Here is a 15217-nt window from a genome sequence, read left to right as displayed (position 1 = left end):
AAAGGTGATGCTAAAAAAACTAATCAGAAAGTTTCTGTCCCAGAAGGATCCAGAAAAAATAGATTTTCTTATTAAAAGTCTCTATTATTAGAAGCCCTAAAACTCCTTCAGTGAAAATCTCTACGCTGCAGTAAGAGTTCAAATAGAAATAAAAAACACAAATGGAAAACCTCTTCAACTTGGGTGAAGAGGCAACATGTAGCGGTTGGAGAGGGGGAATAAATGGTCTTAATGACTTTTCCATTCCTCCTTTGTTGAATACTCAGGTGTAATGGAAAGTCAAAGGTTGTGTATTACCTGTCGCATGTCATTTATAGCTCTCTGTCCCATAAATATAGATTTCATTTCTTAGAAAAACACTAGACCCATGGGTAAAGTTATGGTTGGAAGGTAGATAAGATCAGCATTACTGTGTAGAGTTATAATGAGATCAGGGTCAAGGCTAAGGGTCAGACATGACCAATCAAAATGTAGAGATCAAATGAAGAGTTCAATCAGGATTCAGTCAAACAAATAAGAATCACATCAAATGCATTGGATAGTCTGGCTGTAAGGTGGCACTGGATGATCTTTTAGCAAGCATTTTCCTGTTTATGTGTTCATTCTTCCTTTTTTTGTAAGCTCACACAGATCGTGTTAATTTTACTCCATCAATCATTTTCTGCAGAGGAGGTGTCAACTTGTAGAAATGGCAGATCAATAATGCACGTACCGCAGACAGAACCGGAGCAATGAAGCTCAATGTGCATCAGAAGACGAGTTAATTGCCTTCAAGGTAAAACAATACACAAAAATAAACACACAGGCTGCTTGTTTTGCCAGCCTCTCAGGTCTCACTCAAGGAAAGTCAACAATAACCTCAGTTTTTTGTCACTATTAGATCATCATAAAGAGAAACAGTAACAGCTTGTTTCAAAGCACAGTTCTAACCCTAGAATTTAGAGATTTAATTCCGAAATATTTTAACAACAAATCTTTAAGAAACAGCTTTAAAATCTCAAACATTAACAATTTTGGGTAACTGCTTGAAAAAGCCCCAAAATAAGGAACCTACATTCTATTATTTTAATAAACTAAACAACTATTGGTGACTTTAGGAGGGCAAGCTTATGAAAAGTAACCCAAGTTTAGGTTTCACAAGTCTTACCTTGTAGACCTGCCCATAGGTGCCATTTCCAACCAGTTCGACCAACTCGAAGATCCCAGCTGGGTCCTGAAAGAGAGGGAAGAGCTGAATGATGAGGAAGAACAGTGATGAAAAGCAAAGACAGTCCGGAGAACAAAACACAGACCTGAATGGATAGAAGATGGGTGAAGGAATTTTAAAATGCATTTGACCTTCACACATAAACACACCTTCATTAAAGGGCTGAGTGAGCTCTGCATACCTGAGGTATTACCTTGTAAAGTCCTTCCTGTATCAGTACAATTATTCCCTCAGAAGGAAACTTTTCCAGCTCACTCTCACTCACATCTCATCACAAGACTTTTTTTAAATAATAATTTTTCATCAAGTAGAATGAAAAAACTCTGAATGAAGCTAGGCACGACCAGAGGTAAAAGGTTTTTATGATTATGGTAATAAAAACAAGAGTAAGAGGCATGTTAGGGGATGGATAAATATTTTTTGTGATGAATGTCATAATATTTAATTTAAAGGCAAACAAAACTTTTGTGTAACAGAATTTTTATAGTTTCTGCATCAGCAACTCAACCATGTTGTCCTCTATTTGGAGTATCACAAGTCATATTAGTCCGTTTAATGCAAGAATCTTTCATTTGTTTTGTAGATGGCATGCAAACATATTTAAGATATTTGTTTAAAGCTTAAATGAAAAAACACTTTAAACATTAAATGTAGAAGTCAGTTGAATCTATTTGTCAAAATTTGTCATAATCTGCCTCTGTTGGAGGTTTTGAGTTTGAGTTCTGTCTAATCTCTCTACACTGCCCTGTTCTTCAGTTGCTGTTTTTCAGTTCATTCATGTTGATTAGATTCATCATTCTTGTGTTTAGATTATTTTCTTGAATTTCTGTGTTAGATGTTTTAGTTTGTATTTCTGTGTAGATCTAGTTCCTCCCTGTTTATGTCATTTAGGTAGTCTCATTGTTTACTTATTTCTGTTCATTTACATGTTTCTGTTACTTCCCTGGACTCCCTGCTCATCTGTGTTAATTAGCCTACCTCCTTCAGTTGCCTGCATTCTCTGTCCCACCAGCTGTTCCTGATTTCACACTGGTTAGCTCCCATTGTTCACTGGTCCATTCTCCACCCTACCTCAGTAATTATACTCCCTGGTTTTATTGTTCTCCACTGGTTCCTCCTGGTTACTACCTAATCTTTAACATTTAAGTTTTCAATTTGAAACTGAAACTCAGCTACCTAACTGGGCTTAGCTAACTTCCCACAGCTAGGTGATTAAGCTAGTTTTAACTGTTAAGTTAATATTGTGAATTTGTTATTACAATTTTTGCATTTTTATCCATCTCATTAATTTTTTGTAACCTTTTAAATATACTTGTCCTATTTTAATAGTTCACATTCCTATTGTGATTCTTTTTCTGCTAGAACTGCCTTTTTGTTCTTGTTGTGTTTATATCGTAGCTTACCTTTCTACCTCCATTTTATACTAGTAGACAAACTATTTCCGACCAATATACTTATCCAATGATGTTATTTTTCTTTGTAGTTAACTATTTTCATCAACTGGACAGATAAATAGTCATAGAATTCTTTAATATAAATCGTAATTTAATTCAGTTGTAAATTCAATATGAAAACTTTTCATTAAACTCCACCGTTTTGCCACTAAATGTGACCTCTAATCAAAGCATAATTACTCCAAGTGATTTCCTTCTCGCAGATATTATTTACTGGAGTCATTTAACTACATTTACTTACTTATTAGACTATGAATAGATTGTAGACAGTTTCTTTAAATAATCTGTTGTCAAGGTGGGCACGAATCATCTACCCTGGTGAAAATTATTCACAAATGGAAATATTAAAAAACTAAATGCAAATATTATATTAGCTGAATATGGTTCCTTCATAACACACATCAGATGTTGCAAATAAGCTCTTAGAGATGCAGCTTCTATGACACAAGGTTGGTATTTCAGACAGGCAATAACACCCAAATACACCAGAGTAGTTAATCCAAACCTAAGGTTGAATAAATTCATTATTTATAAAAAGTTGTTTCAAGTTTCCTGAGTTTTCAACTTCAGTTCATTTGTCAAGGTTGAATATCAAATTTCTAACAACAATGGTAAAACAAGTAGTTAACAGTATGGTTCTTTATAAGCATGTTTGATGCAGCAAAGTTTTTCATATTTCATGTAACTGAAGCCTGCAGGTAAACACAAAAACACAGGTGTTTAATCTCATCTTAAAAATCACAAAATCTCCCAAAACACACAAGCAGATCTTAGCGTATAAGTGTGTGTGTGTGTGTGTGTGTCCTGTTACAGTAGCCCACAGGAGAGCGTTGGGACTATTACAGTGCAGCCTCCTGAAAAGGATTAGCTTAAAAAGCTGCTTTCCTTTTCACTCAAGGTCAAACACAAGCACATCAAATCCTGGAGGACAAAGTCTCCCAGGCCCATGCATCCGCATGCACATCTGTTCATCTGTTGCATATTTTAAACACTTTCAGACCACACGCGAAATAAATAACAGTATAGAAGAAATATTGTGGCCTATCTGCATCTGAGATGTCCCACTGACAAGTTTGCTGTAAAAAACATGAATCTGACACTGCGTCCAGCAAGAAATCCTACTTAATCTAAATCCAGTTATCAGTGACAGGTAACGGTGTCATGGTGTAGATTACGTCATTATTGTTCTTGCTTATTGACTTAAACATAAACCATCAGATCACAGAAAGATTACAGGTTAACTCACAACAAGGGACGTGAGGATTCAGTCATAAGCTGCTCTTCTTACTGTTGTTGTTTGTATAAAGCGAGGAGATTCAGTGTTCATTTCAATTGTGTTCAAGTTAATAACAAATGCAAGTTATTGATCATTTCGCTTCTGTTAATCAACGTCTAATCTGATCTGTGGGGAATCACTGGAGGAAACAAAATGTTCCACAAAAAGCTTTTTGTGGCACATTCTGCAGCTGCAAAAAATAAACAGTTTGGCTACAGATCCAGTTCATCAGGAACTAGTTCTATTTTCAGTTCACCAGTTAAAACCTGAATTACCTCATCGTAGTTCAACACCTAGACATAGTTCATAGGTCAGCAACTTTTTCATGAAATAAAATCTTTAATAAGTTAGATCCTGGTGTCACTACATAGGATTTGCAGCATGGCCTTTGCCAGCTTATTTAACTGATCAATTTCTCTCATGTTATCTTTGCTCACACAGACTGTGGTTTAATGTGGCCAAACTCTCAAAACAGCGGCCCTCATTCACAGGTTTATACGTTTTTAAACAAAATGTGTCTATTAGGACTTTGTTATTGATTAGTATCAGATTCTCATGCAGTTACCACAGAAACTAGGCACAGTTTGAATGATTAGGGCAGAACCCTTCAGCTTATATCATCATGTGAATAAAAGAGCAAGGGGTTAAAAGTGTGGTTCAAAGAGAGGGGAGAGGCAAACATTTTAAATAACAAGTTTCTCTTAGAGAGAGATATATTTGAGCCCAGCAGCCTGAACCATACAAAAACATATTCAAGAAAAGACAGCAGTCTCTACGCTTTTACCTTTATGGGTAAATGTCACGACTGTTTCTGCATAGAACGGTTCAATTTTGTTCTAAATGTTTCTCAGTTTACATCTTTCATTTAATCCCAAGACAGACTGTTGTTAAATAACACCTAGTTAAAGCTCACAATGCATACAAGGCCTACCCAGCTAGAGAAACAATGATTTAAAGGCATTTTCTATAATCTACTCATAGTCTACTGTAAAGAAACACAGATAAGTGACCCCAATAACTAGCAGAACATTACTTAGATCATCACCAAGGGTCTAAACATTTCCAAGGTGTCTGTAACTGATGTTGCTCTATCTGACCACTTTTCTGTTATTTTTGAAAGCATCATCTCCAATGGCTCAGTTTGCCAAAGAGACATGATAAGAAAACGCATCTTTAAGGACGGTGCTGCTGAAACCTTTAACCAGATTTACTCTTCTACCTCCACTTTGCCCTGTAACACTGTAGATGAGCTGGTAGATAACTTTCATTCTAAAATCTCGGACATCATTGATTCAATTGCTCCAATTAAAGTGAAAGTCGTTTCTGGGAAGAAAATGTCTCCATGGAGAAGTGCTCCACCAGTCAGAAGTAAAAGAAAGGAGTGTTGAAAAGCTGAACGCAGGTGGAGAAAGACTGGACTCCAGGTTCACTATATTATCTATAAAGAGAGACTATACAGATATAACCTACAACTGAAAAATGCAAGATAATCTTTCTTTTCTGAGATCATCAGCTAAAACATTAACAATGCTCATGCATTATTTGCCACGGTCGAAAGGTTAACAAACCCTCCTGTAACTGTAGCATCTGAACTCCACTCTACCAGGGCCTGCAATGAATTTGCTAACTTCTTTACTGAAAAAACCCCAAAGATCAGAGAGGCAGTCAGCACATGATTTAACACAAATAATAAACACGTCCCATTTGTCAGGTTTTTTCCCCAGGCCCTAAAAACAGCAATTATCAAACCTCTATTGAAAAAGAGCAACTTGGACAAGCTGCTACTACAGAACTACAGGCCTATATCAAACCTCCCCTTCATCAGTAAGATTATTGAAAAAGCTGTGTTTCAACAGTTAAACAACTTCCTAACAATGACCAACCGCTTCGATGTCTTCCAGTCAGGCTTCCTGCTCACCACAGTACAGAGACTGCTCTTGTCAAGGTGTTCAATAACATCCATATAAATGCAGACTGTGGAAGAACCACAGTGCTGGTATTATTGGACCTTAGTGCAGCATTCGACACTGTTGATCATTTTATTAGAACGCCTGGAAAACTGGTTTGGCCTTTCTGGTACAGCACTCAACTGGTTTAAATCCTACTTGAAGAACAGGGACTTTTTTGTGTCAGTAGGTAACTTTACATCAGAGACACAAAAATCACATGTGGCGTTCCCCAAGGGTCCATCTTAGGGCCCCTCCTATTCAATATCTACATGCTCCCCCTAACTCAGATTTTAATAAACAACAACGAAAGTTATCATAACTATGCAGACGACACACAGCTATACGTTACGATGTCACCAGGTGACTATGAACCCATTGAAGCGCTGGGTAAAAGCTTAGAAGAAACCAATGCATGGATGGGCCAAAATATTCTTCAGCTGAATCAAAACAAAACTGAAGTAATAATCTTTGGACCAAAGGAAGAGCGTTTAAAAGTTAGCACATAGCTTCAGTTAATACAGCTAGAAACCACCAGTCAGGCTGTAAACCTGGGTGTAGTGATGGACTCAGACCTGAACCTTCAGAGGAACATAAAGACAGTAACAAGGTCGGCCTTCTGTCACCTAAAGAACATCTCCAGGATTAAAGGACTAATGTCTGAGCAGGACCTTGAAAAACTAATTGATGCGTTCATCTTCAGTAGAATTGATTACTGCAACGGTGTCTTCACAGATCTGCCTAAAAAGTGGATCAGACAGCTGCAGTTGATCCAGAACGCTGCTGCCCGCATCCTCAATAGAACTAAGAAAGTGGAGCACATTGGCCCGGTTCTAAAGTCCCTACACTGGCTCCCTGTAGCTCAGAGAATAGACTTTAAAATACTTCTGTTAGTCTATAAATCACTGAATGGCTTAGCACCAAAATACATTACAGACTTGTTGTCAGTGTATCAACCACCCAGACCTCTCAGGTCTTCTCGCTCAAATCTACTCTGCAGAACCAGAACCAGAACCAAACATGGAGAAGCAGCTTTTAGTTCTTATGCTCCACTAATCTGGAATAAACTCCCAGAAAACTGTAAAAGCGCCGAAACCCTAAGTTGCTTTAAATCAAGATTAAAAACCCATTTGTTTAGAGTGGCCTTTGACTGTGCCATTTAGGCATGATTAGTTAAGTTTTCAGTCCAATTTTCCTTTCGTTTTCTTATCCATCATTCTATTCTCTTTATATTTTTAATTACCTCTGTTGTTTGATTGTCTGTATCATTGTAATGTTTTTCCTTATGTACAGCGCCTTGAGTGCCTTGTTGCTGAAAAGCGCTATAAATAAACTTGACTTGACTAGTTATATTGATTTGATCAGGGGTCATACTCTCTGATATTTCTTCAAAGTCAACTGGGATCAGCACCACAAGCAATGAAAATATGGTGTAATATAAAACCTTCCAAACATAATACACAAATAAATTAAATTAGATGGGATAGATTTGAAAATTATTGTGATTATTTACTTCCATAACTCATACAAAAGCTGATGCACAATGTTTAAGTACATGATGCAAAATGGTTTCTTTACAAAATGGAAGTAAGAAGAGACAAAACAGCAACAGATAAGTATAAGATAGGAGTACAAATTGGCAAAGTTGCAAACTGGACCACAACCCAAAGAAAACAAAAAGACAACAATCATGAGGACAAAGAACATGGATGTAAAACAAACACAAAAAGACACAAGAAAACAACAAAGAAATATGGTGCACAAAGTGCAAAATGAAGAAAAAGACAAAAACACTCCAATAGAGGGCTGCACGGTGGCGCAGTTGGTAGCACTGTTGCCTTGCAGCAAGAAGGTCCTGGGTTCAATTCCCGGCCAGGGGTCTTTCTGCATGGAGTTTGCATGTTCTCCCCATGCATGTGTGGGTTCTCACCGGGTACTCTGGCTTCCTCCCACAGTCCAAAGACATGCCTGTTAGGTTAATTGGTCTCTCTAAATTGCCCTTAGGTGTATAAATGAATGTGTGTGTGGTTGTTTGTGTGTTGCCCTGTGATGGACTGGCGACCTGTCCAGGGTGTACCCCGCCTCTTGCCCATAGACTGCTGGAGATAGGCACCAGCTCCCCTGCGACCCACTATGGAATAAGCGGTAGAAAATGACTGACTGAAACTCCGACAGAAAAAGATTATTCAGTGACATAACTTGCATGTTTAACCACTAAAACACCAATCACAATGGGATACAAATTCCTCACAATAGTGCAATACAAGATAAACCCTCTAAAGACCAAAAACAATAAACCACATAATTTCAAAGGCACAAAACAGCCACCACAGAATCAAACAGGGAGAGCCAGTGAAGTGAAGAAAGCAAGTCACAATATGGAAAACAAACAAGGTGGAAAACCACCAAGAGACACCAAGTGGACGCAATGCAACAAAACAATTACAAAAAGACAAAAAAAGATTTTTTAAAAACTGTGAGAAAAATGGGGTGAACAGAGCACAGCAGGTCAGAAAGAATGCCTACCTTTTGTCTTTGAGACAAAATGATCTCAAAAAGAAGCAAAATCACCACAACAACACAAAAACTGCAAAGAACCACAAAAGGAGAACCAGCGGTGCTGTTGGGAGGTCCTACTATAGTACTACAATAGCCTACCAAATATATAATACCTTACTGAAGTTAACTCTTCAAATAAAGCAGTCACACTGGGCCATAAAAGAAACAAATTTCCTTTGGTGCTGTGTGTTGTCACACAAACACAATGTGTAAAATCTGGGTGCAAAAACATTCAAAACCAAATTGTTGACAGCAGTTAAAGCTAGCTGTTAGCCACATTGGTTAAAGCTAGCTGTTAGCCACAGCGGTTTAAGCTAGTGTTAGCCACAGCAGTTAAAGCTAGCTGTTAGCCACAGAAGTTAAGGCTAGCTGTTAGCCACATTGCTTTAAGCTAGCTGTTAGCCACAGCGGTTAAAGCTGGTGTTAGCCTCAGCAATTAAAGCTAGTTGTTAGCCACAGAAGTTAAGGCTAGCTGTTAGCCACAGTGGTTTAAGCTAGCTGTTAGCCACAGCGGTTAAAGCTAGCTGTTAGCCACAGTGCTTTAAGCTAGCTGTTAGCCACAGCGGTTAAAGCTGGTGTTAGCCTCAGCAATTAAAGCTAGATGTTAGCCACAGCGATTAAAGCTAGCTGTTAGCCATAGTGATTAATGCTGGTGTTAGCCATAGCGATTAAAGCTAGCTGTTAGCCACAGCGATTAAAGCTAGCTGTTATCCTTGCTAAACTTGTTCATTTTTTTTCTTTTTTCTTTCTATATAAATATATAAAGGTTGCACATGAGCACCTAAAACTTGCATCAAAGCAATGAAAAACAATGGCTACTGTGGATTTTACAATATTAACAAGATATTCATCTTATATTAAAACAGGTATAAAGCTATCAGGTTAAGCTAATCATAAAGTTGTTCTGAAACTTCTCTAAATATTTTTAGCATTCTGATTATTATTTTATGCATTTTAGTTGCTTACAACATTTGAATGACTGTTTTCTCTTTCTGTTTTTTGTTTCTTTTTTTTTCGTGGAAACTGTTTACGAAGTACAGATGCATTTCTAGTTGAATAAAATTTGTTCTTGAAATAAACTTTTCTTTATTGAGGTATTTTCTGATTTTAAAAGGTTTTAACTTTTAGCTTAATTTAGAATAAATCTCTAACCCCTGGAGATCAGTTAGCATCTTTTTATGGCTGTTTGGGATGGTCCAGAAAATAACTTTTCAGGGACCTTTCTACATGTGTTTCTCCAGGAGCCAGTCAAGCCATAATGTGTTTCAATGTGTTTACCCAATGTGTTTATTACTCCCTTAATGTCACCACATCTAATATGTCAGCAGTGAAACTGTGAGAGTTGTGCGTACAGGCTGTTCATATGACAACTGAGCCGGCCTAAGGCACAACTAAACTATGCCCCCACCCCCAAGTCAACGCAAATTCTCTACAAGAAAAATCTCAACATAATATCTATATATTTATAATCAAGTTTATAATAAATATTAGTTTAAGACTCACTCAGACAGAAGAATTTCTGAAGAAGTTTTTATTTTCTTCTAAATTTCAAGTGTTAAGAACTGTGTCAAATAAATCTAGGCAATAAACTGACTATTTCCCAAGGTTACTTGTAAGCAAAACCTTTTCCACGGGTTCTTTCCTTTATGACGCAAGCAAAAATCATGAAGCTTGCACACCTCATAGGAAATGTAAGCAATGCTGTTTTTTCACATTTTGTTACACTGAAAACACAAACTTCAGCATATTTAACTAGGATTGTATATGACACACCAAGACAAAGTAGCACACCGATACATTGTCAAACTTGTGAAAAATCTGAAAAATGGCGTGTGACTATGTAGTCATTAATGTGATACCCCTAATTAGATTCCACTGCAATCAATTACTTCTGGGTGTAATCTAGCTTATAGGCTGGGTTTGTTGGAGACCAGCATCACGTAGACCAAGGAACACAGCAGACAGGAATATCGGGGAAGTAGTTGAACATGACAAATATTCCTCATTTACAGTTTGCCACAAGCCATTTAGGGGACACGTGGAAAAAGGTGCTTGGTTCCGATAAGACTAAAACGGTGCCTTTAGGCCTAAATCACCCTGAACACATGACCCCCACAGTGACACACAATGGTGTCAGCATCATTCTACAGGGATCCTTTTCAGCAGCAGGGACAGGAAAGCTGGTCAGCGTTGATGAGAAGATGAATGAAAGCTGGTAGAGACATACCCCAAAAACTCCACCTAACAATAGGACACTGTTTTGTGATGGTCTTTCACATAAAATCTAATGAAGTTTATGGTTGTAACATAATGAAATGTGAAGAAGTTCAAAGGGTGTAAATACTTTGGCAAAGCCCTCAAGTCAAACTTAGTCGTTGGCCTCATGCCATACTTGGGACAGCTCTGCATGAGAGGATTCTCCTTTAAAAAGTCTCCTCTAGAATGATTCACGAGGTGATATAACACAATAATGTTCCTATATGTGACACCCAGACAGCTATTTATATCCTGGCCCTGACAGCAGCTATCAGAAGCCTCTGATATGTTTCACCATCCAGACTGTGAGTGTCGACCACGAAGACTCCAGCCAGGGTGGGAGAGGAGATGATCACAGAAACAGGAAGTGTGGCAAGTGCTTCCCTCAGCTCCCCCTTCTCACTGCTCCATCCTCTCTGACCTAATTTCTGCTCTGAACGCCACTGACGGAGACAGAACGGGTTCTGGTTTTATAGAAACCTCTTCATCGGTGTTTCTATCTTCATCACCCCTCCTCCTCCTCTGGCCGCTGCATTCTGCAGGTGTGCGTGTGTTACAGGCACAATCACATGCAGTCCCACCCGGTCGCTCATGTCCAGACTTGACGGCTCTCTGCAGGTACAACTGAATTGCGTAAGCAGTTGGGAAAAGAAAGGGGGGACGTGCAAAAAATAACACACACAGCTCCATGTGACATGTTTCAATCAGCCGTGATACGCCTCCTTTTTGGGTGAGCTGTAAAATATTCACAGTTTTTACACACATGCATGCGTGCACGCCCACATTCCGGCACTGCACTTCCTATCAGCGTGCACAACAGCCGCTGTGATGCAAAGCTGCTGTCGCCACAACATCACGAAATGGCGGAACTCGCTCCTGTTGCGGTTATCATCGGTTATTCCCGCCGTGTGCGTATGTGTGTGTGTCTGTCTGTGTGTCTGTCTGTGTGTGTGTGTGTATGTGCGTGTGTGTGCGTGAGAAAAGGAGACAGAGAGAGAAAGTGTGTGTTCGTACATTTGATATCTTTGTGCAAAGTGTCAGTGAGCAGTTTAACATCTGCCCCACATAGTGCAGACAGGAGCAGCTTTCTATCATGCCGCCTCACGCGCGAGAGTACACGCACGCACATGCACGCGCAGCAGCAGGGCCTCATTACATCACGTCCCAACTGTTAAGCAGAAAACACCAATAACAGAGTGATCCCACACTGAAATATCTGATCACTGGCCTGATTTCATCAATCAGTGTCCGCTTTCCACGCGCACAGCCCCCCTCCCCTCACACACACCTCCCACACATCCCCACGCGCACGTGCAAAGACACACTGTGACATTAATGCACGCGCGTGCACGCCACAGGTCTGGCGGCAGCGGAAAGCGCATTTGGAGACACATCCAGCTCTGTGCCTGGAGAGAAGGGTGAGAATGTAGGGAGGAGGGAGGAGAGCTGGAGAGGAGGACAGGTGTTGCACATGCACGCGCGCACACAGGAAAGGACACCTCACACGTGCACGCGCACAGAGGGAGACATTTACCCGTAGTGCAGACAGGTCTATCTCATCCAGACTCCGCGCAGGGGAGTCGCTCGCCATGGTTCTGTCGGTAGAAGCGCGACTCAAGATGGAAGCTTCCTCAAAGACCATCGACCGGTAGGTGCTGAAGGATGAAGACTCACTCCTCTGAAACAGGCCTGAGTACCAAACCCCCCACCCACCCCCAAGAAGATCCTCGAAAAATCCTGCTGAAGGCGATGCCGACCGGAGGAATGAGCACCCCGGGAGGTGGAGAACACGCAGAGCCGAGAGGAAGAGGAGGAGGAGCGCGGCAGGGAGGCGATGTGCGCGCAGCTCCAGGTGCTACATGCTGCTCGGAGCGTCACAGCCCGTCTTACATGCCTTCATCCAGAACCAGGATTGTGGAGGACAGATGCGCGCAGGAGCAGCGGCCGAGGCGCACTGGGGAAGAACAGAAGAGTCCGTCCGTGCGTGAGGCGGCGCGCTTCCCGGGAGTGGCCTGAAAGGAGGATGCGCTTCACACAGAGACGCCCACAATGACACACAACACACACCTCCACGGAGATGAGCCAAAGCGGGCCAGAATCACACAGCTGCATCACATCTCTTCACTCCAACCAGAACACTTAATAATAAAACTGACCCAGAGATGTACCATCAGTCAGAGCTGAGCAGAGGCTTGGCTGGGCTGGAGGATTCAGAGGGGCGACTGCCCTGCCCTTTTTGTTCCAAGTGGCAAAATGGGTTTTATAAAAACCTCCAGGGACATTTCCACACCTCATTTATGTCTTAGCATCGCATCAGAGACACTTAGATGGGAACATTAGTGCCCTCTGCTCAGTCTGGCCTCTAAAGCAGTTGACAGGTCTAAAAATAGACTGTACAAAACATTTTTCATCTAATCTGAAAATCCATTGTCTTATATGTGAAATATACCCCAATAAATACAACAGAATAAACCGCTGCAGCTTCTACTACCACCACCAATAATAGTAATAACCATTCTGCAATGACATTTACTATCATGTGTGTCATAACAATAATAAGACAAATAATAATACATTTTATTTCTAATGCACTTTACATCTGACTTCAAACCTCAAAGCGCTACTAGGACAATCAGAATAAAAGCAGCATATAACACATCAGTTAAAACAGCATAAATCCATATATGCCTTTCTAAAAATAAATTATTGTTATACTATTAAATGATTATTCATTTATTTTTATTTATTTATGTATGTATTGCATTGGAGTCATTCAGTCATTTAGCCATTAACGGTCACTAATTCATTCCAGTAATACTCAGTGAGTAATACAGTACATACTGGGACTGTCATCTTATACAACTACACGTCGTCCCAGCTCCACCTTTCTCTAGTAAAACTTTCCGATGCGTGGGGACTAAATTTGTCAGAACATGTTTGTAGAAAGACATTTGATTTTACATGCCATGATCTAGCTGCTCACAGATTCTCAGATAGTGAAGGTTCAGCCGTGAGCCAGAGGAACACACCCTAAATTTGCCCTGAGGATATCACCTTCAGACAGAGGAAGAGTTGTCACAGCGCACTGGTTGTGGTCCACAGCGGGTTTTATGGTCTTCCAGCATGAAACAACAATTGGTTCTTTTTATTTTACACACTTGAAGGTTTTCTCTGCATGCAGTGACAGCAAGGACAGCAAAGAAGCCACTTTTCCAGCATGCTGAGGCACCATACTGCAAGGTTAAAGTGACAGAGATGATAAAAAAAGATTTTTTCTTACATAAATATCAAAATTTAGACTGTGACATAACAGAATAAACACAAAACTAAGTCTGTCGTTTGATCTGCCCCTGTTTCTCGCTGTAATTTGACTGCTAGCAACCCAATCAGTGGGAAAACTAACAGAAATCAGCCTCTTGTAAGGGATTAGAGGCAGAAGATTCCCAGTTTCCATCAGAGATGTCATGCAGGTAAAGCAGCTCTTCAAAAACAAAACAAAAGGATTGTCTGTTTCACTACTAGGTTTGTAGAGATAAGACCCAGAACAGAGATAATATCTGAAAACAACTACAGTACACAACATGCTGTGTTCACCTCAGTCTGTTGCTGGGTTTTAATCCTGAAGCTCTGCTCTGATTTAGTCACAGATGTGATCATGGTCTCTTTGCTCTGTAATAAGCTCAAACTGGTGCTGCTGTCATCACATTTAAATCATGTTTATGTGGCTCCACCAAGAGGCAGACCTAAAAACTGCCCGATGGAGTCAAGAAGTCAGTGTCTGGTGCGGTTTTCTGAGTGGAGGGGCCTACAGTGCCAGGAGAAACAAACTATTTAATTCTTACTTTAACATGTGATTCATTAGTTAACATTAGAAACACAAAGTTTATGTATAATCAATCCAAAACTTGCCTTCGTGGGAGAATTCCAAGACCAAAGCCACTGCCGACTAAAAACAACACAAAGATCGGTCTCACGTTGACCAAGAAACAGCTTGATGATCTTCAAAACCTTTGGAAAATATTCAAAATTGGATGTTTCTGGAAAAAAACTTGTTCCATTAAATTAGGTGTAAAATTCACAGCAGTTCAGAATCAGAACATCATACCAACAATCAAGCATGGTGGTGGTAGTGTGATGGTCTGGGGCTGCTTCAAGACCTGGACTACTAGCTGTAATCAATTGAACCATTAATTCTGCTCTCCAGCAGGAAATCTGTGATCTTCAGCTCAAGGAGACTTTGGTTTTGCAGCAGGACACTGATTCAAAGCATGTCATCAAGTTCACCTCTGAATGGCCCAAAAGAGAGAGAGAAAAAAAAAACACTCAAAGCAGGTTTTGGTATGGTCTAGTCAAAGTCTGGACCAAAATTACATTGAGGTGAAGTGCCATGACCTTAAAAGAGCCTTTCCAATGCCAACGATTCTGCAAAGCAGAGTGGGTCAAAATTCCTCCAGAGTGATAGAAAAGACTCATCACCAGTTCTCACAAACATTTGATGGCTTTTGTTGCTGGTGATGGT

At 40.0% G+C, this 15217-nt stretch overlaps 1 protein-coding gene across 14 annotated transcripts in view; it reads right to left on the bottom strand.

The window, feature by feature from the left end:
- The window catches only part of tnikb (TRAF2 and NCK interacting kinase b), a 73635-nt gene extending 60937 nt beyond the window's left edge, over positions 1–12698 (bottom strand). For 4 of the 14 annotated variants that reach the window (XM_047349953.1, XM_047349955.1, XM_047349956.1 and 1 more), the window contains exons 1-2: positions 12233–12690; positions 1148–1213 (exon numbers count right to left, since the gene is read on the bottom strand). In XM_047349953.1, coding sequence (XP_047205909.1) covers positions 1148–1213; positions 12233–12340 — 174 coding nt within the window. In that variant the 5' untranslated portion in view covers positions 12341–12690. Of the gene's footprint in view, positions 1–1147; positions 1214–12232 lie in introns of all 14 variants that reach the window. The other 10 variants (XM_047349949.1, XM_047349950.1, XM_047349948.1 and 7 more) reach the window with 9 other exon arrangements.
- Between the last annotated feature and the right edge of the window lie 2519 nt (positions 12699–15217).

The sequence above is a fragment of the Girardinichthys multiradiatus genome, chromosome 21 (assembly GCF_021462225.1).
Source record: "Girardinichthys multiradiatus isolate DD_20200921_A chromosome 21, DD_fGirMul_XY1, whole genome shotgun sequence".
NCBI classification, from domain to species: Eukaryota; Metazoa; Chordata; class Actinopteri; order Cyprinodontiformes; family Goodeidae; genus Girardinichthys; species Girardinichthys multiradiatus.
This window is presented reverse-complemented; position numbering and strand designations above follow the sequence as displayed.